The sequence below is a fragment of the Poecilia mexicana genome, unplaced genomic scaffold (assembly GCF_051168715.1).
Source record: "Poecilia mexicana isolate PSO_F unplaced genomic scaffold, ASM5116871v1 scaffold_16, whole genome shotgun sequence".
In the NCBI taxonomy this organism is placed as follows: domain Eukaryota; kingdom Metazoa; phylum Chordata; class Actinopteri; order Cyprinodontiformes; family Poeciliidae; genus Poecilia; species Poecilia mexicana.
Window position 1 is genome coordinate 13,508,049 of NW_028263385.1, and position 26,315 is coordinate 13,534,363.

Here is a 26,315-nt window from a genome sequence, read left to right on the forward strand (position 1 = left end):
TCCTTTATGCTCTAGGGAAAACTTTAAAAAACTATAACCATTTTAAATATCAATCCATTTACACAATATTAGAATTTTTTTTGTGTGGATAAATAATGATCCCAAAGCATCTCCATAGCCTTCCATCTCATTTGTTTTCAATTTGCCTAATATTTCAGTGACTCAAAGGGACGATGCCAAAAAGTAATGAAATAAAGTCGCCATATCCCAAAAAACGTTTATTTTTATATTAACGGATAACAACAGCGGAGATAACGCAAGCGATTTTCAAAATGAATCCTCCCTCAGTATAAAGGACGGAGCAGCAAGGACGCCCATGAAAAGACGTGTTGATGCTGAATTTATTTGAAAAGAGAGATCAGAGACAAAATTCAATGTTGACACAGCGAACTACTGAGAACCGGGCGTATTTTACAACACATTTTGAACAATTTGCTACAGTTACATGATACCGATAAATAGTGTGGAAATAATTTTGCGCTTCAGCAGCCTTGTTCTGATCCTTCTGCATTGCCTGGAGTTGTGCACCTGTGACAGGTGAAGAAATAATCCGGTTTTATTTTCCTTCAGCAGAGTACAAACTTAGATTTAAGTGAACTCGGCAAGGAACTCGGTTCGACTTTGTAAAATGCAAATGTACAAGCGGGTTTTAGGTTTACCAGCTGCAGAGCTCGCTCCCTTCAGGGATGAAAAGACTCTGATTCTAGGTTCGCCTGGCCCCCGAAGGGACAAGCTGGACCTTTTCTGGCTTAATTCAAAAGAATTATGTATTAGGCCCTGATCGTCATTATCCCCCCGTACAACAGAGGACAGAAGACAAAAGGTCCAACCAGCCAACAGGGGCGCATTTCATGTGTGATTCATGGTTTTGTACGTGCTACTCCATCTTGGCGCGCTTAGGTCTGTTTCACTCACTGTGGTTCTGACAGTCAGCGGGGAGGAAAATCTTCATAGCATCACACATCAGAGAGTGATTTGGTATTTGGACCAGCTGGAATAATGATATGATCAGTGAGCACATAAAAAGCGTCTGAGGCGCTGTCGGTCTAATGGAGTGAAAGGACAGAAAATGTCTTTCCAAGGCTCTGACTCACTCCTTCAGACCAGGCAACGAGGGGAAATTGGAACCAGGAAACAACGGAGAGTGAACGCTCGGGTGGACGGATGCAGATGAGGAGAGTGGAGAAAAAAAATAAAAAATTGCGAGCTGAAAATTGAGCAGCGGTGTGAAGTTTTATGGGTTTGCGTTTAAAAGCCATTGTGCAGTAAAACATTGATAGGCTTTGTATTTGGGCTGTGAGAAAGTGTTTTCTCCTCCACAGATTTATTGTGCTTCAGCTTTACTGCCACACTTAGATGTCGCAGATCACGGAGCTCATTTTAAAATCAGATAACCTGAGTAGTTCTCGAATAATGATTTGATTTGTGAGTGTAAAAATCACATCTGAACCAATTTGTCTCAACGGCAAACCTGACTCTAAAACTAATAGCTGGTTGAGCTAATCCTCACTAGCGGTCAGATCATTGTCTTGCTGTTCAACACAACTGTGATTAAAAAGGCAATATGATGTACTTTCCAGGCAAACAATGTCATTTTATAGCACAATTAAGTATCCTACCTTCATACGGAATAAAAATCCTGTATTTACCAAACATAACTTTAAAGAAATTTGACTTTATCACCTTGAAATTGCACCTTAAGAAGCTCCTGCTCTTCGGTAAAGCAATGCCTTCCCATTATGCCACTTACAACCGTTCTTAAGTGAGTTGGACTGAGAGGTAGTTTGTAAAAGTTCAGCAGTTTTTTTTCCAGACATGCATTAGTTTTTATACCAGAAGGTTTTGTCCACAGAACAGCTTCCTGTAACTCCTGAGGATCGTTGAGATGTTTAATTTTGGTTTTGCAGCTGTGCTAAACAAACTGTTTCTGCCCCGGCCTCTTTGTTCCCGGTAAACTCCTGCTCAACTGAGACATGTGAAACTGGGAATGCTGAAGATGATGCTCAGGATTCCTTTGTGACATCCTGGATGAGTTGTTTGCTGGCGACTGGGAATGCTCAGCTCTGTTCAGTGTTTCCTCTGTTTGTGGGTCACGGCTTCCCCTGTGGTCTGCCGACGTCTCTGAGCCTCCAGAAGGACTTAGTACAACTTTTCACAGTGATAGATGTCAGTGACTTTCTCATTTTTGTAGATTAGAGGGTGAGTGCTGCTTTTTGTTTAGTGACTTCTTGACTCTACAGATCGCGTAGGAATGTTGTAAATCTGTCATGATCCGTGGTTTTCTGTGTGTTTTTGAGTTTTTTCAATGTGTTCCTATTTCCCTGTGAGTCTCTGTCCTGTCCTCCCTGTTGATTGCTCCCCAGGTGTGTCTACTTACCTGATTACCCTCCATGTGTATTTAAACCCACCTGTGTCTGTGTTCTTCGTCGGATCCTTGTCGTTAATCTGTGTCTAAGTCACGTCTTGTTTTCGCTCCAGTAGAACTGTGTAGTCCTGGATAGCGTTAGCTCTCGTTTTTGTCCTGTGTATCAGTTGCTACCGGTATTTGGCTGTGTGCCTGTCTTTCTGCCGTGCTGCCTGTTTTTTTTGGACTGAGAGCTTCATCATTAAATTCGTTATTTTCACCATAACCTGGGTTCCCTGCGTCTCTCCTCACCACCATCAACTACACCGCTCATGACAAAATCGAAATTAATTTATTATTTAACAACTGGATCTGTTTTATCACACAGGATCTCATTTGACCAGGTTGGTTTCCCCACATCATTACAGATACTCTGCCACATTTACATTTATTTATTTATTTTGTAAAAATGAATCATTTAAAAATTCCATTTTGCTTTATCAGCAAAAATGATCAGAAAACAAATTAACTGAATATTCTTAACAGGTATACAGAGCAGAGTCTGCATGATTGCGTGCAAAAACACAGTTTTCTGTTTTTTGTGACTTTAAACCCCTTCCTCATCCATTACTCCTCACCCTTCCAGCCCTTTTTTCTCTTTTGCCTTGAAAAAAAAAGGGATAAAATGGAACAAATTGGGGAGGAGGGGTGGATGAGTCGTTGGAAAAGTTACAAAGAGGAACACTCATCTTTGTGATTTAATTTGAAGTGAAATGTCAGAGGGCCGTGCAAGCTCTCCAGTGACAGAGGACAGGGAGGGGCAGGGCCTCTGACACGACACACACACACACACACACACACACACACGGGATTGTACACACAAGTGAAGATGCAGCACATTTACTACATTTATTTATGCAAAACTAAAATGCACACTTAGCAGAGAGTGGAAATAACTAGCGCAAAAGAAGGCAACTAAATGAGAAGTTTCCACTGATTTGGGGTTGAAAGAGAAAAGAAGAGGATCAAGATGATTGTGGGAGGACAGATGAAATGAGTGTGTGAAGAGCAATGGAGGAAAGAGTTGCACACATGGGGAGAAAGTCAGTAGTAAGAGTGCAGAAAGATGGAGAAGGAATGACTGCAGTAACTGATATCCATGGACCCTAAAGCGAAAGAAAAGCTGGGATGTGAAGAGAAAGGAGAGAACGGGGTTAAAAAGAACACACATGCACACACACACACACACACACACACACACACACACACACACCATCTCTCCTCCCCGGCTCCTCTCATGGTCTGTCTTTCTACTTTTCTCAGCTCGATGCCCTCAGGTCAAATAACCATATCTTCATCTCAGCAGCACTTGTCATCCAGGGACCGCGGAAGAAAGGAAAAAAAAAGGAAAACTCAAGCTCATCCCCGGACTTACTTCCTCTCTCTTCCACACACACACGCACACACTGTCCCTCCTATTAGCAGCTGCCATCACGGTTCACAACTTTCTAACACACACGAGGCCCTTTTTAATCAAACATCATGTTCAATTATGTCCCGTCGCTGGAAGACAGAACGGGACGCCGCCGCCGCCGCCAGAAGGTAGAGTTAGTGCAGAAGGAGATAAGAGGCTGACGTTGGTGCGTCTGCCTGCCAGATGTTGGTTAAAATTTAAATCTGCTCTGCTTTACAATCAAACCTTTCCAATCACTTTCAGCGACTTCCCAGTGTGGTTTGATGCTCTTAATATAATATAAAATCTGAACATCTCTACACGGAGTCGTTCTGCACCGGCGGTCTGCTTTCAGGTCTCTTTAAAATGGAAATCTCACTCACAAGCGTCAAAGCATCAGAACAATGTATAAGTCTAATTATGAGCCATATTAGAACTGAGCCATAATCACTCACAGATGAATGAATTTAACTGACCCAGGAGTTGACCCTCGCGCAGTCACGCAAGCACACACATAGCGAGCAGAAACCACCCCCCAAACTCACACACACACACACACACACCCTCAAGGTGGCCTAAAGACATTATAAGGCCTCGCAAGAGTATTTGTAATAAGAACAATAACTTCTACTTTACCAGATAAAAAACCTCGATGAGATCTACAGTCTCTTTTACAAAAGAGACCCGGCAAAACAGCATCACCATTCAAAAATACCAACATTTACATTCAACCAGAGAAACAGATTCATTTAGCCTCAAAAGCGTCAGAGCACAAACTAATAAAATCAGCTAGTAAAAAAAACATGACAGTCAAAAGTGGTTAAAGTTTTTTTTTTTTTTTTTTATGTTTCTTGTTGCATCTTGTTATAACCACAGACTTCAGTGTATTTTATTGGGTGTGTTGTATGTGACAGATCAACACAAAGGCATCTATAGCTGTTGAGTGAAAAACAATATGTGGTAGCAGAGCTGCAGGAAGTGAGAAAAGCATGTAACGTGTGATGATGAACATTTTAACTAGAAATTCGACTAAAATTACTTGCTAAGATTTTGTGTTTTTGCAGTGCTGCTGTATTCACATTGAACAACTTCTGGATAAATTGTTGCCACGTCTTTCTTAGATTTTGTTTTTTATATTGTTTACTTCCTTTTAACTCTTCTTCCAGTTTCTTTTTAAAGTCTTTTTGGCTGTGAACACAACCGTTTGACCTCAGTCACATGAAATAAGTCTAGATTTTGCTGTAATTGTTTGTTTTTTTTTCTTGGGATTTGGTTTTAGCAACATCGACTGTTGCTAAGCTTGTTCACGGTTCAGGCAGTCGGCTCTCCTAGATTTGGTTCTAAAAGTTAAAACATGTTTGGCTGACATCAGCTGGAGTTCAGTCAGACATTTACAGAATCAAATCTTAACCCTTCACACAACTGTGGCAAACATCTAGTTCAGACTGGTGAAGATTTGTCTTAACTGGGGAAAAAAGTGGGGAAAAATGTTATGTTTTCACTTTGTGTATTACAGCGTTGGCCACTAACAGAGTGACACTGGTGTTCAGGTGTTTAGAGAGAGCAATGAGGAGTCATTAAGAGGAAGGAGATGCTGGTATTTGCACAGTTTTTACTCATTTTAAATTACATTTCTGCTACTATCTGTTCATTTCTGCTGTTTCACTGTTTTGATTGTCAATCTAATGCACAAATACACCTGTACATTTTGAACATGTTTAACTAACCTACCTACCTGCACATTTATTTGGACCAAATTAGCTATTCTTAATAACTGCACTGTACTAATGTTAAAATGTTTTGCTATTCTTTCTGTGATTGCTTTGCTTGCCTTTCACTTTACTGCTGTTGCACTTGAAATGTCCCTGTTGTGGGACAACATTTTTGTTCTAGAGGTGCAACAAAATGGCATAGATCAAAAACATATATTAGCGGCCTAGTCAAAGGACAGAAATCCAATCCAGAATTCTCGGCAGAAACTGACTACTGGTGTTGGCAGAAGTTCTCCACCCAGTGTGACTGAGTTTGAGTCATCTCATTGTGAACAATGGGCAGAAGCGCAAAGTGTCCACATGTGCAAATCTGGTGAAACTTGCCATAAAAGAGTTGCACCTGTACCTCCAGCGAGAGGAGCTTCTCCAACATGTTGACTCAGTGGTGTTGAATATAAGCACACCGAGTTCAAACATCATCATTGCTTTACTGTGAGTAATTCTGTCGTGGATTACCATAAACAATAGAGGAAAAACACGAGAAAAAGGCATTTAAGTCTCCTGAGAAATGAGAGGTGGGGCCTGTTATGGCTGCTTCTCGTAAAGTCAGCTTTCAGCTACTATAAAAGATAATAATCCTGTCTCCAACCCGTAACTATATATTAGACGTGCCTTTGCAAGCCCTCTGTAAATCTGAAGTTATTAGTTGAAAAAGTGACCATGCAAAAGCTGGATTTGAATATCCTGGGAATGATCCCAAGGCTCTTCTGCCTGTGCCCCAATAAAGGAAGCGACACGCTGCACAACAGCCTGAAAATCGTTTTGTATTGAACAACTGTTTTGCAACACAGTTATTTGCTAGTGGCCCTTTTGACATGTCCTGCTGCGCACCAGAACCGACACCGAGAAGCAGAGACGTCGAATGCAGCGAGAGAGAGAGAGAAAGAGGGAGAGAGAGAGACGGAGAGAGAGAAACCAGGATGTTTGTGGAAGTCAGCTGTACTTTTCAGTTGCTGTAATCGTGGAAAACGTGTGGAGCAAACTGTGCTAATTCAGCTGCGCGTTTAGGTTTATGTGCATGTGTGAGAGCGTGAGGCTGGTTTCAGCGACGCTGTCTGCTTTGAACACAAATTAGCACCTCGTTTATGTGTGAAAGTGACTGTGAGTGTCTCTGATTTTAAAGAAATGAATCCAGTCAGAGTGTTAGGTCCTGTATATCCTGCGGCGTTTGAACTGAATCAATCCTTTCACCTTTCAGAGTTCGGATTTAAAACCTGCTGATCCACAGAAAAATATCTGTTGTTCCCTGAAAATAGATTTATTTTCTTTCGCTCTCTGACGCCGTTATTTCCTTGATTTATTTGGTTGGTTTTGGTTTTGAAAAAGCCTCTTGTGTCTGCAATTGTAAAACTAACGCCAGCAGTCAACCAGGTTCATACGCTGAACTCTTTCTCTCCCCTTCTTCCCAGAAATGCACGCTGACAAAAAAAGTAAATCTATTGCCTGAATTAAAGGAAGACCTCGATCCTTTGAGTAACAATATAATGTTATTCATGGAGAGGCTCAAATTGCATCTTTCTTTGGCCTTTTCTGATTTCTGTAAAGCTCCAACCTCTCAGTTTTTCTCTTACTTATAAAAATCAGCTCTGGCTTCATAAGCAGAGGTAGCAATGAATCTGAAAAAGATTTTGTCCCTTGTCAGCAAGTGTGTTTCTTTGAAACTTTTATAAACCTGTCCTTTTCACTCATCACAAAAAAAAGTAAAGGAAGTCAACCAGGATTTCAAGATAACAAGACATTGATACAAAGTTAAAAAAAAATACATTTTTTTATATTTCTAGTAGAAAATCTTGTGACGATGATAAAAATGAAAAATGTCTATTTTCTTCTTTCCTCTGTTTCTCTTTTTGGCCTTTAGGATTATGGGTAATTTCATTTCTGTCTGGTGTGAGCATCTGCTGTCATGATTTGGGCTAAATGTAATATTAGCATGTGCAATGCAAGCTTATAACACTCAGAATACATTAGCCATTAACTGAGCTTACTGCTCTGTTTGATAATCAGTTGGAATGTATGTGATTAATTGAAAATATTGGCATTATATCAATAAACCGAGTTGAACCGAATTGAACTATTGCACTCCAAACAGTTCTTTGCTGTACGAATGTTGCAAACAGTGACATGCAGTTGTGATTTCTACATTAGTGTGCTAAATCATTTTATTTGTTTAGACGCAATACAAACAATCAAGCAACATTATCACACAGATTGATAATCGTAATAAATCTGTCAAAAGGCTTAATTTGCATCCCACCCCTCCAAGTTGACCAAGCATTAAGCAAAAGCAGACATTTTCAATTGGTAACCGGTGATTCAGAGCCGTAGAGGAACTTCATGCTCACCCTGGCCCAAATTCACAAAGTCACTGCATCCACTAAACATGTGCAAACCAGCATCTGTCCAGTCGTCAAAGAAAGAGCGGCCTGGTCGTACCATGGCCTGAAATGCCCGTTTATGTCACTCACTGCGATCACCTCTGGCTGCTGCGTCTGTGTCTGAAGAGAAGAAAACTACGACCTGATGCAAACATGAATAATGTATATTTATTCTGGACCAGGGTTATTCTCGTATCAGCCAAAGTTTATTTTGAGTAATTTAACGCATCCAAACAAACAAACTTTTCATTGTAAGTTGATTTTTATCTAACATGATTGATCCATCAGACAAAAAGAGAAAAAAATAAAGATTTGATGGTATGAAGCTCATATAAGTAAGACAGGATGGAAGCAGCAGCAGCCAACTCAGTCTCAGTTTTTCTGAGAATGTCATTGTAAGGGCTGAAAAGTGCTGCAGAAAATCCTTATTCTTTCAGATCAACAATGTAATGAGTGCAATTTATAGAAATACAGACACAACTCCTCAGTTTTCAGAAACAAAAAAATGCAGAACATAAACACACTGTGTGTTGGCTACAGTGTTATGGGGGCAGCTGAGATAAAATCGCAGTCAGAACATCAACAGCACGTACTGGGAGTCGAGTGGGGTTAAGTCAGGAACTTTGATCATTTTAATAAGCTAAATTATAATTTTAGACCTGTGTGTGCAGAGTTAATCCCAAAAACACCTGGAAGCCACATGTGCAGATGAGATCAATACTTACCCCGGATAGTTTTGGATGGGTGGTCCAGCCCAGCTCTGAGGTAGTCTCTGTGGTGTCCAGCAGCATCACTGGAAGGAGGAACAAGCAGAAACATAGACAAGTTTTGAGAAAAACAAACAAAAAAAAAAAAAACAGACAACATCTGCAGCGTTCTGTTTAAAATAATTGCTTGAATCTTGATAGCTTCACGGAGGAACAGCTTGAGCACCGAAGTAAGACAAGAACCCGTGAACCAGAATCAATATTTGAAGATTTGAGAACAGCCAACCCTTTGGGACCCTGGAATCCCATCAAGATCTGAAACTCTGTTCAGTACATTAGGTATTCATTTTCAAGAATCCTTTTAGATTAAGAGTTTTTGTTTGATATCCCGCAAAGTTGGAAGTCGCAGCACAGTTTGTGTAGCTGCACCACATTTCTTTTTGATTTTTTTTTTTCCTTTCCTTCTCTGCGAAGTGAAATCAGGGCAATCTCCAACTGCGTGCATCTGTCAAACCCGATAGCCGATTCTGAGTGATGAAGCATTTTGGCACCGACTTCTGGGATTTAGTAAATTAAAACTGATTGACCTGCAGGGGCACCGTGATTATAAACCAAATTTCCAAGATTAAAAATGCAATGACAGCTACTGTTACATGTTTATAGAAACCTGCAGGTTTTACCCTTTACATTTCCTCCATTGGATCAACATGCTTAGCGCTCAACTTTTGCTGCATGTCTTATCAGAAATGCTTTCATTCCCTCAGATGATCTGGAGAGAGAGAGCAATGAGGATGAGGCTTTTTTTTTTTTTTTGCGCTTGAGGGTGTTTTCCCATAAATTTGCTTTTGGGGGTTTAAGTGCTTTAAAAAGCAAACTGGCAAAGAAATTACGCACACTCCCTCACACACTCACTCACTGGCTCACTCTCACAGAGTGACTTTAATGCTGAGTGCTGCATGCTGACACATGGCAGCTTCCCACACAGATTCGAAGCCCTTGAATTTTCCATTAGTATTCAGAAACTGTGGCGGTTGCTCTTCATTCAGCTTGGCACAGCCTGCATCGGGGGAACTGAATGCACGCCAAAGTTTGCCGTTGACGCAGAGGTGGCGAACGCATCAGACTTCGGGCCTGCGCGCTCGGAGCTAATGGAGGAAAAAACACAGAGCGCACTAATCACCCAAAGGGCTCCAGACACATATTCACAGACGAGGCACCGTGGGAGAGAGGAACCATCGTCCGCTCTTTACAGATGAATAATTCCTCTCATTGTTGTTATGTTTTTATGCTTTCATTTCCATTTAATGTCATCCCGCTGCCTACTGGAGAAACTAACGGCTCTCTTTTGCTCTCCCTGACAGCCAAACAAAGATGGAGTAATGGTATCTTCTGAATCCGTTTGCACACCGGGAATTTAAAAAGTATGCCAACCCCCACAAACACAACAGTGACCCACAGAGAACGACAGATACATCTTTAGTCCCGGAAATGCAGAGAGACGTGCACAAAAATCTGCTGCCTGTCTCAATAAATCAGACAACCAAAAGAACACGGTTATCTCCTGTAGCCCCTGATACACATCGCTGTTCTCCGGCTGTTCTGAAAACTGATTTTTTTTTTTCTCCCCCCTTCTCTGTTTTGCAGGATTAAACTCGCAGATGGAGAACCCACAAATCTGTCCGGCAAGCCTTCATTCCTCAGTGGGTCTGTCTGATTTCACCCACCGGCTTGTCTTCATGTCAATCTCATTAAAGTCACAGATTTTCCATGGACGTCCTCCAGGATTTGAGGTGATACAAGCTGCATCAGCTGCTGGAATACAAATGGACTGTGACGTGTTTTTAGGTTCGTGCAGCACAAATAGCCAAGTTGTCGAGGGGAGCGGAAGACAGCAAGCCCACAGAAAGCACACAATTTTACAAATATCTGTAAACAATTTTTGTTTTAATTATTTTGATTACACTGTGTGCGTGCGTGCATGCGTGCGTGCGTGCGTGCGTGCGTGTGTGTGTGTGTGTGGTTACATCCCAGTTCTACTTTTCCAAATTTTCTCTCATGACAACACCAAACCTTTGTAATTTGTGCAAAGTGGAGCGCAACTGTGGAGCAGAAGGGAAAGTGGTTTGCAAACACAAATCTTAAAAACGTGACACGCATTGCCACTTAACCCCCTTTATTATGATACTCCTAAATAATATCCAGTGCAACCAACTACCTGTAAATTAAATGTGGAGAAGCTGCAGAAATCCCCAGCTGATCTTTTACTGGGGCAACAATTAGATGCACTCTACATAAATCTTTTATGGAGAAGTCGGCAAAGTGAGTTTAGACGAAGACTGAAGTTTGCTAGATGGAGACCAAACAAAGTTATGGTCTGGTGAGACCAACTTTTAGTCTCCATCAACAACGTTGAACGTGGAAGAAAACGTAAACCTGAACAAACCAACCCATGAAACATGGTGATGGCATCATTATGCTGTGGCCATGCTTTTATTTCAGCTGGGACAGAGGAGCTGGACAGAAATGAAGGGAAACTAAATATAGAGCAGATCTGGAAAAAAAAACAAAAAAAACTTGTATAGCCTGTTAAAGACTTAAGACTTGAGCTTATATCTACATTTCAACAGGACAGATCTGAACGTTGCAGGACCTCAACCTTTGAGGCCTGGATTTGAAGATCCCCGGTTTTGATGGAAGCATATTGATGCATTGAAATGACCTAGTCAAAGTTCACATTCAAATTCATTTGAGAATTTGCAATAAGACTTGAAGAAATATCCTCCTGACTACCAGTAGTTCATTTGTGTCCTCTGTAGAGGACATTTCTAAACTTGAATATCTCCCACCCCCTGCATTCTACTGAATTAATTCCTTTTGGTATCTACAGAGGACATTTAGGGCTTTTCAATGATACCACATGTGAAGGGGTGGGACTTTTGTACGTACTTTTTCCAATTCATAAAAAATGCGTTCATCAGTAATAACACATTTTATGGGAAGAGACAAAGTAAGGGCATAAAACCTTTTATTACCTTACAAAGAATGTGGGATTTAAAAAAATGGTGATTGGACAATATTTTTTTTCTTGGTAGTCAGGAGAATATGTTGGCATGTGTTCTCCATCTAATCTGACCGAGAGACGGCTGAAAAACATTTCAGATTTCAAAGACATGCGTCCTTTTCCCTGTAGTTCCTGTGACAAGTTCCAGGGGGATGAATACTTTTACAAAGATCTGCGAGTTACAAAACACATTTGCACCACATAAGCTCACAGATCGTGTGCTGTGGCCTTATTAAGTATCATCCTTTTTACATCAAATACATCACACACACACACATGCATAAGTAGCGCAAATGTGTCATTGCCGATTCATTTAGCCATCCTCCTCGGGCGCAGCCATGCATAAAAAACACGCAGCAAACAATTTTGACATTAATATTTATGCGGCTGCTATTTAGTTTCTCGTCGTGGGGGACCCGGGCCCTCGCTTCTCCTCTGCTCTTTTTCTGCTACAAACTTGTACACGAGGATTACATGAAGGAGAGTTCAAACAGCGTCACGTGTGTCTCATTGTGTGACTTAAGCGCGTTGAATTATTCATCGCGACATGCTGAGGTAAGAGCAGAGAGCTGCACAAATTCCAAGATTACTTGGGGGGGGGAAAAAAATCACCGCTCATGTGTGTCGTCGCCCGAAGAGAAAGGGGGACTTTCGGACATTCGGGTGGTCGTAAAAGCCCCTTTATTTAACTCCCCGTTTGTGGCATCTCCACAAAGATGTCCATCTGAGGGACGAAACACTCAAAGTTTGTCCCCAACAGTCGGAGGAACCGCTGAGTCTGCAGTCTCCACCTGAGTGCCGTCTTAATGCACGGAGGCCCCTCGCCGGTTTTCGCTCCACTCTCTCTTGTTGGAAAAGTTGTCTAAACTCCATCCACCCCGCCTCCCCCGTCTGCCCTCTGCTTTCTTTTTTTTTTGTGTGTGTATTATTCATCTGAAAAGTGACAGCAGGGTATGGCATCTCTGAACATAAAGGAGGGAGATAACGCTGTGCTCCATTATTGATGCTGGATTTGTTGGGAAAGTGCTTTGATATCCAAGGCAAAAGAAAATGGGATACAATAGAGTAGAAAAAAAGGTTCTGGTTATGAAAGGAAAGGGGTGATATGATTGTGCTTGTGCATATGAATTCGTTTCTCCTCTCTCACTGCGCATGCCGTGGGTGTAAAATGCTCTTTTCTCTTGTTGCAGAGGTGACCTGCCTTACTTTCTGGCTGTCCCCTCTGCCTCTGGAGTGTGCACTTCAGCTGAATGACCCCCTCTCTGCTCTCGCCACTCACGTCGCCGTGCCCAGCACATTTCCCTCTCAGTGTGGCCATGCATGCACTGACACCCTCTCCTGCACTAAAGTGTTGTTCTGTCGCCTATGTTACACCTCTTGACAGCACATGTATGCTACTTTACAGCACGCTTTTCCAGAGCTCGGCCCGGTGCTCAGCGAAGGACTTTGCTGTTAGTATTTCGCAAACACTTGAGAGATGCGAGTTTGAATCACGCTTCTGCGTCAAAGTGGAAAGGAGAGCGGACGGAAATGCATGGCGCCTTTTGAGAGTGTTTGCAGTTCTTGGACTTTTATCAGTTTGCAGCTGCAGAGTTGAATGTTTTTCATTGAAATTGTGAAGTGGAACTAAAACTAAAAATTTTTTTCTTTTACATCTATTACGAATTAAAATTTGAAAAGTGAGACGTGTATTTCAATTTTTCCCTCCCAAGTCAATGCTTTGTCCATTTTACTACAATTACAGTATTCAATAATTGTTCTCTGTAAAATAGGTCAAGCTCACTCAGAGTGAATGGAGCGTGTCTATGAAGTCTTACTGAGGGTTTTTAATTGGATTTTTGTCTCTGGACTTCACTAGGCTATTCTAACACATTGATAAGCTTCAACTTAAACCGTTTTATTGTAGCTGTGGCCAGGATTTTACTCCAGCCATCGTCTCGTCAACTTCGATCAGCTCTCCTTGTCTGAGCTCAGGAAGAACATCTCCTGCCACCGCCATTTTTCACCAAAACGTAATTTAGGAGTGGTGTGAATGTGGCAAAAAGAGAAACAAAACACAACAAGATGACAAAAAAAGAACATAAAAAACAAAAAAAAAACAAAAAAATTATGCAAAAAAAAACCCGTCACATGCATGTTTCTGTCTGAAGTTTTGGGAATTATGAGAGAAAGCATCTAGGACTTCAAAGGAAGGCTGTTGCAGTTGAGGAGTTAAAGATTTTCCTCCCTGACCCGTCTGCTGTTCTTTGGTCTGTATGTCCTGAAATTTTCACAGAACGACTGGATTTATACTGAGATTAAATTACACACAGATTTACTCATTTACTAAGGATCATTTGGAAATTAGAGTAAAGGTGCATGAATGCAAAAGCCTATCAAATTTTTAGATTTTATTGTAGTAAAAAAAGAAATGTTCTTGCTCCTCGCAAATAATATGTTACTTAGCATAAAATCCAAATAAATACACCAAAGTTTATGCAAAAATTCAAGGGAATTAGCAGCTCTTAAGAACCTGTGTACTGAGACACTTTAGCAAAGCAGTTCCCACAGCGTCGGCGAATGTTTTTATTTTTTTAAGAACTCTAAGATTGTGTTTTGTCTTTTGTCCACTCATCCTCCCTTTCCCACCCATTCTTTATAAGCTCCAGATGCTCCCACCCACAGACAGTCGGCGAAGGACAAGGCCTGCGCTAAACCTTCATTACAAGCAACCACAGCGAGAGTGATACGCCACGACAGAAAGGGAAGAGGAGGAGGCAAAGAGGAGGGCGGGGGATTAACGTGAAGCCAGAAATAAGCATGCACGTGTCAAAGGGAGTTATCAAAAAAAAAGTCAGCGGCGGTTGAAGCTGAATGAAAGTGCAGCTGCAAAAATACTGTATTTAAGCAGAGAAAGATGACAGAGTGAAATCTCCAAAGAAACTCTGAGCAGGTAGCAACAGGCAGAGGGGAGACTTTTCACAAAAACTGACGGCTGGATGACAAGATGTTCATTATCTGTCTGGGAAGAGGGTTTTTCTCTAACTAGTTTCGGGTCATAGCTTTTTTTTTTTTTTTTTTTGGAAATCACCTCTATGTTCTTAAAATATTCTTTTATATCTGCCAAGCTGTTTTATTGTTGGATCCACATAGGGTATTTGAGGTAAATTGTCTTTCAGACAGGCTGATGTTTCAAATATAAGTTGAATCATAAAATCCTGTCTTGAGCTAACAACTTTTTTTTTGTTCATTTTGTGACAGATTTAGGTGAGAATTCAGTTGGTGATTTTATTTATTAAGGGAAAAAAGGCGATCCAAACTAACTAATGTCATAAAGTATAAGCGCTCTAGATTTAATACCAGATTGTGCAAATGTAATAAATGCAAATATTTCTACTGCATTGCTGTTTTTGTCCCTCTCTTCCTTGCAGAATAGTTTTAATTTTATCTCAGTTGGAAAGTTTTTGTCCTGCCGCAGTGTTTTTAATCAAACTTTTTGACCCGGCCGTCTTCAGATCTTCATTTTGTTTTGTTTGGTTTTTAGATGTGGACTTAGTGGTTGGCTTTGCTGCTGCCTTACACAAATGCGCTTGGGCTTAAGGGTTGCAGGTTTTCCAGTGGTCTCTGACTGCACTGCGACCCCCATGAACCTGCGAGGTTCTTTCAGTTTAACGTCAGATGGAATACCTTTCAAAAAGCCCAACTTTTGCCCCATCAGTCTGGAGAATATTTTCCCAGAAGTCAAGATGTTTTTTGCAACAGAAAAGGGGGTTTCTGGTCAGCAGGTTTGACTTTATATGTAATTCAAAAAGGTGCTTTAGGTATTGCTCAGATTTTTGTGACCTGCATGAGTCTTTTATGACCTTTTGGAATAATGTTGGTCATAATTTGTCCATCCAGTCTTCAGAAGGTTATGCTCTCTCTATTTGCAGATAAAAGTCCTCGCTGTGAATTGCTGGATTTCCAAAGCACCAGCTATTGCTTTGTAACCCTTTACAGAATGAAAGACGTCAATTATTATTATTTTTTATGTCTTCTTGAATTGATTTATTCTGCTTAATGTTGTTGTCGGTGATTTTCTGCCGTCTGGTCTGGTTGTACTCAGACATGCTGTAGGTTTGAGTCGCTTTTTTCCCCTGAACAAAATAAATTATAATTTAAAAACTGATTTATATTTGTTCAGCTTTTTAAATCTTATATCACAATTAGTTTAATGCCTGAAAAATTTAAAGGTGACAGAAATAAAAAAACAAAAACAAACAGAAGATGCTGTTGTTGTTGTACCACATGAGTGTTTGGTCGAAGAGCTTTGTGAGACTTGAAAATTAGTCCGTTTATTTACAAACGACTAAAAGTCAAGCTCTGAGTATTTATAGATGATTGTACTTTCTGATAAAAGATTACTCAAAGTACTGATGGTTTATCATGAAGCTGCTGTATTGCACTTTCTTTTTTTCTATTTCTTGTTTTACTTTGCAACAGCAAATCATAACTTGATCCTCCTGTGAAAGGAGTTTGGACAGTAAAACAAACAAAACTGGAGTTTAAGTTGTCCAACCTGATTTTAAGCCCAAAGTAAGAATGCCGTCAGTGCACTTTCTTTCCATCTGTTGTTCTTAATCACAGTGAAGTGAGAAAATCAATGGGGCATGATTCATTGATTTTGGATCATTCTCCATTGTACTCAAGTATTTTGTGTTAAAACACTTTTCTTCTGTATATTGAGTGGATGCTTTTGTTTTGCTGTGATTGGTTATTTTTGCTCTGATCAGCTGTCGCTCTGCCTTTGCTTTTTCTTCTGTGCCAGTCGGTACGTAGTCTCCTGGTTCTCTTCATCAGCTGCATTTGGCTCTGGCTCTGCAGCTTACTTTGCACACTTTTCTACATTAGCCACCTCTAATACAGATTTCTGACCAAACGAACAACACTTGTAGGATATTACATTCGGCAAAGGTTCTTCCTAGATAATATCTTAACAAGCTGAGACAACTCTCAAACCAGGCTTCCTGCAGTTCTGGTAGCCGTGGCTGTTTTTGATACGGACCATATGGGCCGTTGCCCAGGGCACCATGAAAACCAGATAAAAAAAAAATTAACTTATCTGAACAAGTTTTCTATTGTTTTTATTCATGTGGAGTCAATGGAAACTTGGCACTCCCATGTGTCGAGTCCTCTTTGCTGCTGAAGACAGAAACAGTGACTTGTTTGGACAAAACCGTGCAGCATTTGATCCCGCCACAGAATCTCAAATAAGTTTATGCAAAGATTTGCTCGTCTCTCCAGGTGTGTTACCGACAGATGACAGGAATGCAGCAGAAAATAAAACAGAAAACAAAAATTAGGTTCTTCAAAGCAAAATGACTGTACAATAAGTACAGGTGAGGTACAGATCAAAGTAAAACTTGATCTTTTTGAGGAGATGTGGGAAAAGAGCAGGACAAGCTGTAATTTCATCCTGGCGACACAAGCGACACATGTTGCTGCACACTTTCTGTCAACTGGCTGAAATGTGCCACCTTTTACCTTCAGAGAAACACAAATTTAGTAGTCAGGAAATGTTTCTAGTCTCATAAAAACACAGACAGCATGGGAAACCAAAGAAGCCCCAATCATGACTGTTTTAAAACCACAAGGGAAAGGTACAACTGTGCAGCACATCTATAAAGCAACCGGCTGCAGGATTATTGTGTTTTGTGGCTTGCAAAGAGGACCCAAGTATCAGCAGGAGAACAGCAGATTTGAGATGAAGATGAAGATTAATTTAGTGATCAAACAGAAAACAATTTACAAAGCACAAAGCGAAAGCACACAAGAGAGACAGAACCCGGCAGGGGGCACTGGACGTCCAGGAGCTTAAATACTCTGCAGGTGTGACTGTGGTATAGAGACCAGCTGGAAACAATAAACAGGATGCAGAGCAACTGGGGAGACTCTAATAAAATAAAAAGGACTGCGGGGAATTAATTTCCCAAAGGGAGCAGAGCCAATACCAAAAAAGGAACTAGAAGACCAATGCAGATTCTTCAGAAATAATCCAAAGAAAACCACACAGAGATAAACTACAAAACTCAGTACAAAACGAGACTCTGGAAAACGTGAAAATAATCTAAACAAAGAGCTGCTGAAACACATAAGCTGATCCAGTCTGGCCAAACGCAATAAATCTGGAATTTTGATGTGGTGATATTCATTTGTCAGATTAAAACTACCTTTTGAAAATAACCTTTAAGCAGGTGTTAGACATCCTTTTCATTAAGCTCACATTTGTGAATTAAAAATGTTTTTTTGTCTAATATTCTAATCTTATCTGCCATGTTTTCATTAGTGAAAACTCACCAAATTTGGAAACATCCGTCTGTGTGTAATTAATCTAAATAACGTGTTTCACTTAGTGAATTAAGTTGAAATAAATCAACTTAATATTATTGCATAGTATATTATTTTTTAGACTGGTAGTAATCAGTATATCAATTCACCACCACAATTAGATCACATGAAACGTTTTAAGTTCTGTATCCTGATTTGTTATTGACCATCGCTGCTGGAGAAACGTACATATTGACAAAAGCTGAATCCTAAATTTAATCAAAATACTCGTTTCCTTTTTTTTTTCTTTTTTTTTGTAGTTCATGAAACTCAGCTTTTAGCAACACCAGACCACTGCAGCCCAAGGTTCTTCCATTTCGTTCAGGTTCTTGATAACCCCCAGAAACAGGAACATCCACAGTAATTAGCTTTTGGCAAATGTCTCATGGTGTCTGTTTCAAACGGATAATAACCCGCAGACGTAAAGAAACGAGGCTCGGTTGTGTTTTTAAAGCGCAGACGTTTCTATCTGCAATTATCTGCATGTAATGAGCAGAGAAAACAATAGCAGTCTGTAATGTTCTTTCTTTTTGACAAACAAATGACACATTCACTTCTGAGCTCTGCGTGTGTCAGCAGGCAGATTTATCACCTACCCAGGCTTGTTTTATCTGCAATCCAACTAATGTCAGTGCAAACAAAGGGCTGCATAAGGCTGTGAGTGCATAAAGTGAAGTATTAAATACAACTAGGCAAATATAATTAACATTAACTGTATAACATTATAGATATATGTGTGTAGGATAAGTGCTAATCACTTTGTAGGATTTAATTAGAACTAGAACAGAAGTATTTTTGCAAAATCTCACCCTGTCCAAGTCATGCTTATTACAAAGGGCTTAAAATCATAAAGGATAACCAGAAAACCAGACAGTTGGCTCTAAACGGCCCAGACGTTGCCAGTAAAAGTCATATTGAATTGCTTTTAAGGACAGAAATCTGGATTAAACCTATTTTCATCACGGTTTCCTCCTTCTGCACCGTGGCTGCTGAAGGAATGTAAATACGAGGGGAGATCAGTTTTCTGCTGCCTCACCGAGTCTTTCCTCATCACGAAGTTCTGTCGGAGCCAGTGCACCAACCACCGAGCAGCAGCAGCTCTCAACGCGAAATCCAACACTTTAAACAACATTCCTCCATTGTGGCAGTCGACAGATCGTGTTTATCTTTCAGTTATATTCATGCTGCGACTTATAACCCCACAAATGAATTGTCTGACTCCTAACAGAGCGTCTTTCCTCACAGCCGCCCGGAGGCTTCGGCCTCCCCGCCTTCAAAAGACAGCTGGGTGATTCATCTGAGGGAAATGTGACCTAATGTCGTCGCTGCGCTCTCAACAGATGCCGTTGACGTTGCACGTGAAAGTAACGCACACAGGTAGGTTTTGTAGCGCCACGGACGAGGATGTGGCGTCCGCACTCCCATCAGCGTGGGGTCTGTGTAGCTCACAGAGTCCGAGCAGCGAGGGGACGAGAGGCCGGGGAAGGCGACGCTTTTCAAGACACGTCGCCGGCATCCGGAACATCTGTGACAAGTGTGCCATTTGTTTCCTTACGACACTTTGCTAATTTCCAGCTTATGACACTCAGAAGGTGAAAGGCAATGTGGCCAATTAATACCCAGCTAGAGAGTGGCAGCTGACAGCTGGAGCGGCGGCCCAGGCGACCCTGAGGTGGGAACTGTCCACATGCAGACAGGTTCATTGCTGGGAAGCGGCTGCTCATCCCCAGGATGATGCATAACACCTTTAGACTACCGGACCTACAAATCCTGTCTTAGTTTATCCACAGTGTGTTTAATATTATGTTGATAATTAAGAATGAGGCTGGATTTCAGATTAAAGTGTATACAAACTGTATGAAGAAAATGAAACTAATACGAATGTACCACTTATACAAGAAATAGTCATTTTAAAGAACATTTTCCGGAAAAAAAAAATACTAAGAAACATTACAATGACAAGAAGTTAAAAATATATTAACAGACTAATAAATATATAAACTAAGAAATGTCATCAAGTTTTATTTCTTATCTAAATTAAAATATTTTCTTAAACTAGTGAAGGAATGTATTAATGAATAGACAGATTCAAGTAAGTAAATAAACAGATAAATTAATAAATGGTGGAAAATAAAAAGTAATTCAAATAAACCAATCAATAAATTGTTGAAATCGCATAATAATTTAAAAGACATAAATCTGTAAAACAATAAATTAATCAAACATCCCCTTGTGAAAGTAAATACACCTGTATGCAGTTTTTGTCTCATTACTTTACAACTTGTATTTAAATGTGTGTTTTATGTATCCAAATTGTATATGATGCACCTTGTATATTACAAGTTTATGAAGTGAATTAAGAAAAAACAAACAGAGAAATATGAAGACGGAGCCTAAATGTAAAGATATTCTTGAGAAAAACCTGCTTTAGTCTGTCAGTGATTTGAGACTGGGGCGTAGGTTCACCTTCTGCAGGAGCATAAAGCAACACGCAAGTGGTTTAAGAGGAAATGCATACATAAATGTATTGGAATGGCCTAGCCAAAGCCCAGACCACAATCCAATTGAGAAGCTGTGGTGAGACTAAATGGTTGCTCTTCACCAGTAGAAACTTGAAGAAGCTGCAGCTGTAATTTCTGCAAATGACAGCTGAAATTAGGGGAGGGCGTATAGTTAGGCACACTGACGTTTCCTGATATTTTGTCCTATTTGTTGTTTGTGTCACAATACAAAGCAAATTAAATGCTTAAACTCGCAGGCATGTGATGTGAAATGGTGCAAATTCTACAATAATCCATTTTAATTCTCGGTTGTGAGGCAGCAAAACACAAAAAAATGCCTTTCGCAAGGCACTATAAATACAAAATAACTATCTACAATAAATAAATTCCAAAATTATTAAATAAATAAATACATATATTATAAATGGTGGAAAAATAAAAAAATAATTACTAAAAATGAACAAATCAGTTCCTGAATAAACAAACAAATGAGCAAACAAATAACTGAGAGATACGTGTCGTTATTTAAGAAAAAAATAAGAAAATCCAGACTAGCAGCAAAGATTTGTCTGTCCTGAGCACAAGATCTAATTAAATTTAATGTTTCTTCATCGTCAGTGAATTAAATAAAACCGTTTTTATTAAATACTTCACGTCAAAACTCGATACTCCAGATTGATTGCATATCGATCATCATTCTAAATTTAAAGTGGCAGCGTATTTGTCACGTGTTTTGTACGCCTACATTGTTCAACACGAACCTGAATAGAAACTATTGTATTCCTTTCCTCACCTCGTTTTAAAATCAATTCTGTGATGCGCAACGGTTCCCTCAAATGAACCGTGAGCCCGTCCCCGACATCGGATCAGAGCCAGGCTTCAGCCTCTGCTCTTTCCAAACTCTGACCTTATCCGTCTTTAGGCGGTAAAATGACTCTTGGGCTTTGGGCTGTTGGGCTCTTGCCGCTTGACCCACTTACTGTCGTTATTCAGTTCATGAGCAGATGTCCTGACAATTTCCCTTAGAGTTCACTTGTGTAGCTCGGGACCCATCGTTGCATGAACACCAGCAGACTGCGCCGGCCCAGATGCAGGAGACAATGGACCCAAAGCACAAAACCACCACCAGCATGTTTTACAGATCATTTCTAATGTTACGCTTTTGATCCAAAAAATCTGACTCGATTTCATCTGTTCCGTGAAAAAAGATAAAAAAATGTTTTTTAAAAAATCATGTGACATCCATCTGATCTATACCAGAGTTAGGAGAAGCAATAAATCGCCTGTCAGCGCACACATGTATCCTCTGAGTCGCTGTTGTTCGGTTCTCTTCTGAAGCCTGGCCCGAGAATGATCTATGCAGGTCGACCGCTGCTGGAAAAGATTAAAGATGGTCTCGAATCCTCTCAACATGTTAAGAATCTGTGATCGCTGCAGCTCTGACTACTTTTTCCAGCCCGTTCAGCGTCCACAACTTATTCTCTAAAGTCTCTGGATATGAAACAAATCCGATTCTTCCTAATGCAAGTTTGCATTCTCTTCTTACATTTTATGTCCATCATGATTAATAAAAACATCTGATTCTAGCTTCTCTTTCACTTTATGTATTCATTCATGTACTTCCCCTTGACTTTCTATAAGCAAATCCTGAGTTATTTTTTTATGCATTTTGTGTTTTGATGATTTTTTTTTTATTATTATTACTCTTACACTTGATGAACACATTATGGTATTTTATGCCCCTTTGATCCACTGGAGTAAAACAAAAGCCTCACTGTGTGTAAAACAAGTCAGCTGTGCCCTACTAAACTTTGTGCTGTATTTGGCAGTTGTGGAGATGATAATAAAGATCCTTTGAGAATTAAATCTTCCTCTCGGTTGCATAAAAATAAAATAAAAAGTATACAAAAAGGATTCTTACTGCTAAAGGTCTCATAAAGATGAAAATAAGAGTCTCTAATTTATCCTTTGTGGGATTTTTGCACGCGAATTTCAGTGCATTCTTCTAGGAGATTACTGATATTTGTTTGGCGTTTTCGTTGCCTGCACCCGTTTGAACAGAATCGAACATCATTAACTTTGAAATGCACAACACAAGTTTCAGTAATTGCACATGTCAGGGAGCATCATTGCGCCTCTGCTCACCCACGATGGGAAACACCGGAGGGCATCAGGTGCGCTCCCAGCGCGGGCTCCTTCCTGTTAATGCGTCGTGTTAATCCAGTGTGAGCACACAGTCTCCCACACACATCCAGCACTCCAGAGCCCGGCCATGTGGCTTCCCATCAACAGTGCACCAACACTCACACATGCAGCGCGTGAGGGTGACAAATCCAAAGTCGCACCTTCCCCAGTTATGCCGCACGCAAAAGGAGAAGACGCAACGCTCCTGCGGCTGCGGGTGCAAGAAACTGAGGCAAAGTGTCGCGCCTGTGCTGTGCAGAAGAATTCAAATCTCTTGAACGTTTTCACATTTTGTCAGCACGAGCGTCACTGTGTTTTAGCGGGATCGTATGTGATAGACTAACATGGAGTAGTATTTGTAAAGTGAGAGGGAGAAATTGAAACACTGCTGCGGCTCCAGTTGTGGATCTTTCTGAGGTTTGGTTCTGAAGCCATTCTAATATATCATGATGTTTCAATCGAATTCACTCCCTTGAAGCTCCGTCTGCAGGTTTAGCACTGTTGTTATCCTGGAAGGTGAACCTCTTCTTCACAGTCATTTTGAGCTTTTAACACTTTTCCCTTCATTTTTTTATCATCTTCCAGCTTACCAACTTAATAATAACCTTTATTTAACCATGTTTGTCCCACTGAGATCAAAAAATCTCTTTTGCAAGAGAGACATCACCAAGACCAACAGCAGGAGAGCTTCTCCTCTACATGATGCTGCCACCACAGTGTTCAATCATAAGGATGAGTGTTTGGGGTGACCTTCAGTATTAATTTTCCATCACACATATTCGATCTCATCTGACCTCAGGACCTTCTCCAATGGCTTTTGACAAACAGCAAATGGGATTTCTTATAGTTTTCTTTCAACGGTGGCTTTATTATTGCTTGTCGTTCATAAAAAATGGATATGAGGAGTGCATGACTAGAAGTTTTCCTGTCCTGAGATTTTTTCCATCTGAACTGTGGATCTCTGCAGCTCCTCCAGAGTCAGTTTTCAAAGTGGGAGTTGTGCCAACCAGAAGCAAACTGTTTGGGGGCCTGGTATGGAAAAGTTTGAACCCATGTTCTAACTCATTTTATCGGGGTGAACAGGGCTGAATATGAAGCACATTTCTCCACTCACATTCTAGTCCATAACGGAACTTTAAACTACTCCGCTTTTTGTATCGGGATTCCTTAAAACACAGAGAAGTTTGAAGTTGCAACATCAAATGTGCAACGATTCAAGGGCAGTGGGGATCTTTGCGAAGAAATGTTTAACACAGAAACACACAGGGAGCAGAAAGAACAGCAACCTGTATCAAACGACTGAATCAAAGTGTGCAACAGCGGCTCATCCTCATGATACTTGACGGTTCAGCCTGCGTGGATTTATAGAGACGGTCATGCTATTGGGTTAATACTGTATTATGTTAGAACCCCCCACTTCTATTCCACATAAAAGAGTCAGTGGGCCAGTGATTCTGCGCAGCCTCTCCCCTCGCTGTTATTCTGTCTCAACTAAGTCCAAGCCATCTGTTACAAACACGGCTCAAATCCGGTGCCGTGAGTCTGACATATACGTTTCCCCCTGCAGACACACACACACACACACCCACACACACACGCACACACGCACACACACACACACACACACACACACACACTGACTCAGACTCCTAGAGCCAGATGAGCGTGAACAGGTGCAGCTCCCTCCAACGTACAGCCATATAACCTTTGGAAAATAAATTGCTCGCTGACTGCCGACACGCTCTCCGGTGTTGGGGACGAGACGTAGAGAGATAGTTGATAATTACTATGCGCGCACTTGAGCATTCGCCACTTATGTGCAACGTTAAGGTGGTTTTGAGTCACCAAATGATCGCAGGCATGCTTTTCTTGAGTCGGCCCACTCTGCTCGCCTCTGACAGACCACTTCAAGGATGCAGTCTCACTTAGCTGTCCATCAATTTCATGCACACGCGAACACACACTCACTCCACTCGTCGACTTTTAAAGACTCCTAATGCTCCCATTTAGTGAGCGCAGCAGTTTGAGTCGTGGACAAAAACATCCTCTGGTGAAAGAGGAGTCCTGGAGGGGTGGGGGGCGGGGGGGAGAGAAAGACAGGGGTCTCGGGTTGTCACATCTGAGAGATCATGAGTGACAGGAAGGAGGGAGGGGTGTGGTGGGGGCTTATTGGACGGGGGTGGCTTGGTGTGCCCAAAGGCAAAAAAAATGGATTATGCAACGCATTATTCACTTGTTCCCCCCACCTCGACTTATTTCCATATCCTTTTGTTGTGGGAGCTTGATGGGACCCGGTGCTGCGCCGGGGCACCTGCACCTCCACGCCAACAAAGTCCAGTCTGATCTGCTGCCACTTTAACATATCTGCGCGTGCATATTCACAGAGTGGCGCAAACACACAAGGGGGGGTAAAAATAATAATAATAATAATAATAATAATAATAATAATAATAAAGGTGGTAATTATTAAGAGCTGCAGGTGCGGCAGCACCGAGCTCCCACGTGGCATAGTTTCACACACTGTCAAAGTCTCCTAGATATCATCATAACTGCGGAAGCCCGACAATGCTGATTACAAGCTCCTGACGAGAGGGTCTGTGCGGCTTCGGCACCAAGAATCTGGAGGGGGAGAGGAAAAGTTTATCTCTTACCTTCCTCAGCTGAATTGGGCTGGAAAAAAAGGCAGAGAGACAGAAAGACACTCCACATCTCCACTCCAGAATGACACTGACAGACAGAGAGGAAGGGAGAGGAGCAGGAAAAACAGAGACAGAGGGAGATGGAGTGTGTGACAGAGAGGGAGGAGGAGGAGGAGGAGGAGGGGGAGGGGGAGGAGTCTGTTTGCTCCTTTTTTTTCCCTGGGAGAAAGAGGGAGGGAGAGAAGATGGAGGGAGAGTGGTGGTGGTGGATGAATGGAGGAAGGAGGGAGTAAAGAAAATATTTACAGAGCGGCAAAACATTGCTGTAAGATGGGGGAGTGGGGGGGTGGGAAGGGGGAGGCATAGATGAAGACATCAGAAAGAGGGAGAGGAGCGCAGTGAAAGTTATGTTCCCCCTGTCTGCCAGACAGAGGAGATGAATACAAGTTTGTCCGGTCTTTACAAACCGCTGTCATGACATGTTTAAGGTCCATTCCAGCTGGCTCCTCCAGTGCCGCCCGGAAAGCCGCGGCATCCCTCGCATGTCTGGACTCTGCGCTAACTTGCATTTTTAAAGCTGTGGCATGTGGGAGTTCAACTCTTCTTTTATTTACTTTTCTATTTTTGTGTGTGTTGATGTCGGTTTGGTGAAAAAAGAAAAACAATGAGCATAATTCAGAAATCATTTTGGATGCTCTCCATGTACTTTTGGTGGTTTCTCTCTTCCTAACAACCCCCGCTGTTTATTCCTCTCAGACACACTCCTCGCCTCTCAAGACAGATCACCCAGACAGCGTGCACTAACAACCACACACACACACACACACACACGCACGCACACACACCCCCAGAGCATAATACACCTGCTGGTCTCTGCACGCCCCTCACTGGACAATCTGCAGAACTGCAGCATTTTGCTGGGTTTTCATGCTCC

The 26,315-nt window shown here is 41.3% G+C and overlaps 1 protein-coding gene across 1 annotated transcript in view; it reads right to left on the reverse strand.

Moving 5' to 3' along the window:
* The window catches only part of ephb6 (eph receptor B6), a 60,693-nt gene extending 35,189 nt beyond the window's left edge, over nt 1–25,504 (reverse strand). The window contains exons 1-2 of the mRNA XM_014984942.2: nt 25,394–25,504; nt 8,670–8,737 (exon numbers count right to left, since the gene is read on the reverse strand). Coding sequence (XP_014840428.2) covers nt 8,670–8,737; nt 25,394–25,451 — 126 coding nt within the window. The 5' untranslated portion in view covers nt 25,452–25,504. The remainder of the gene's footprint in view (nt 1–8,669; nt 8,738–25,393) is intronic.
* Between the last annotated feature and the right edge of the window lie 811 nt (nt 25,505–26,315).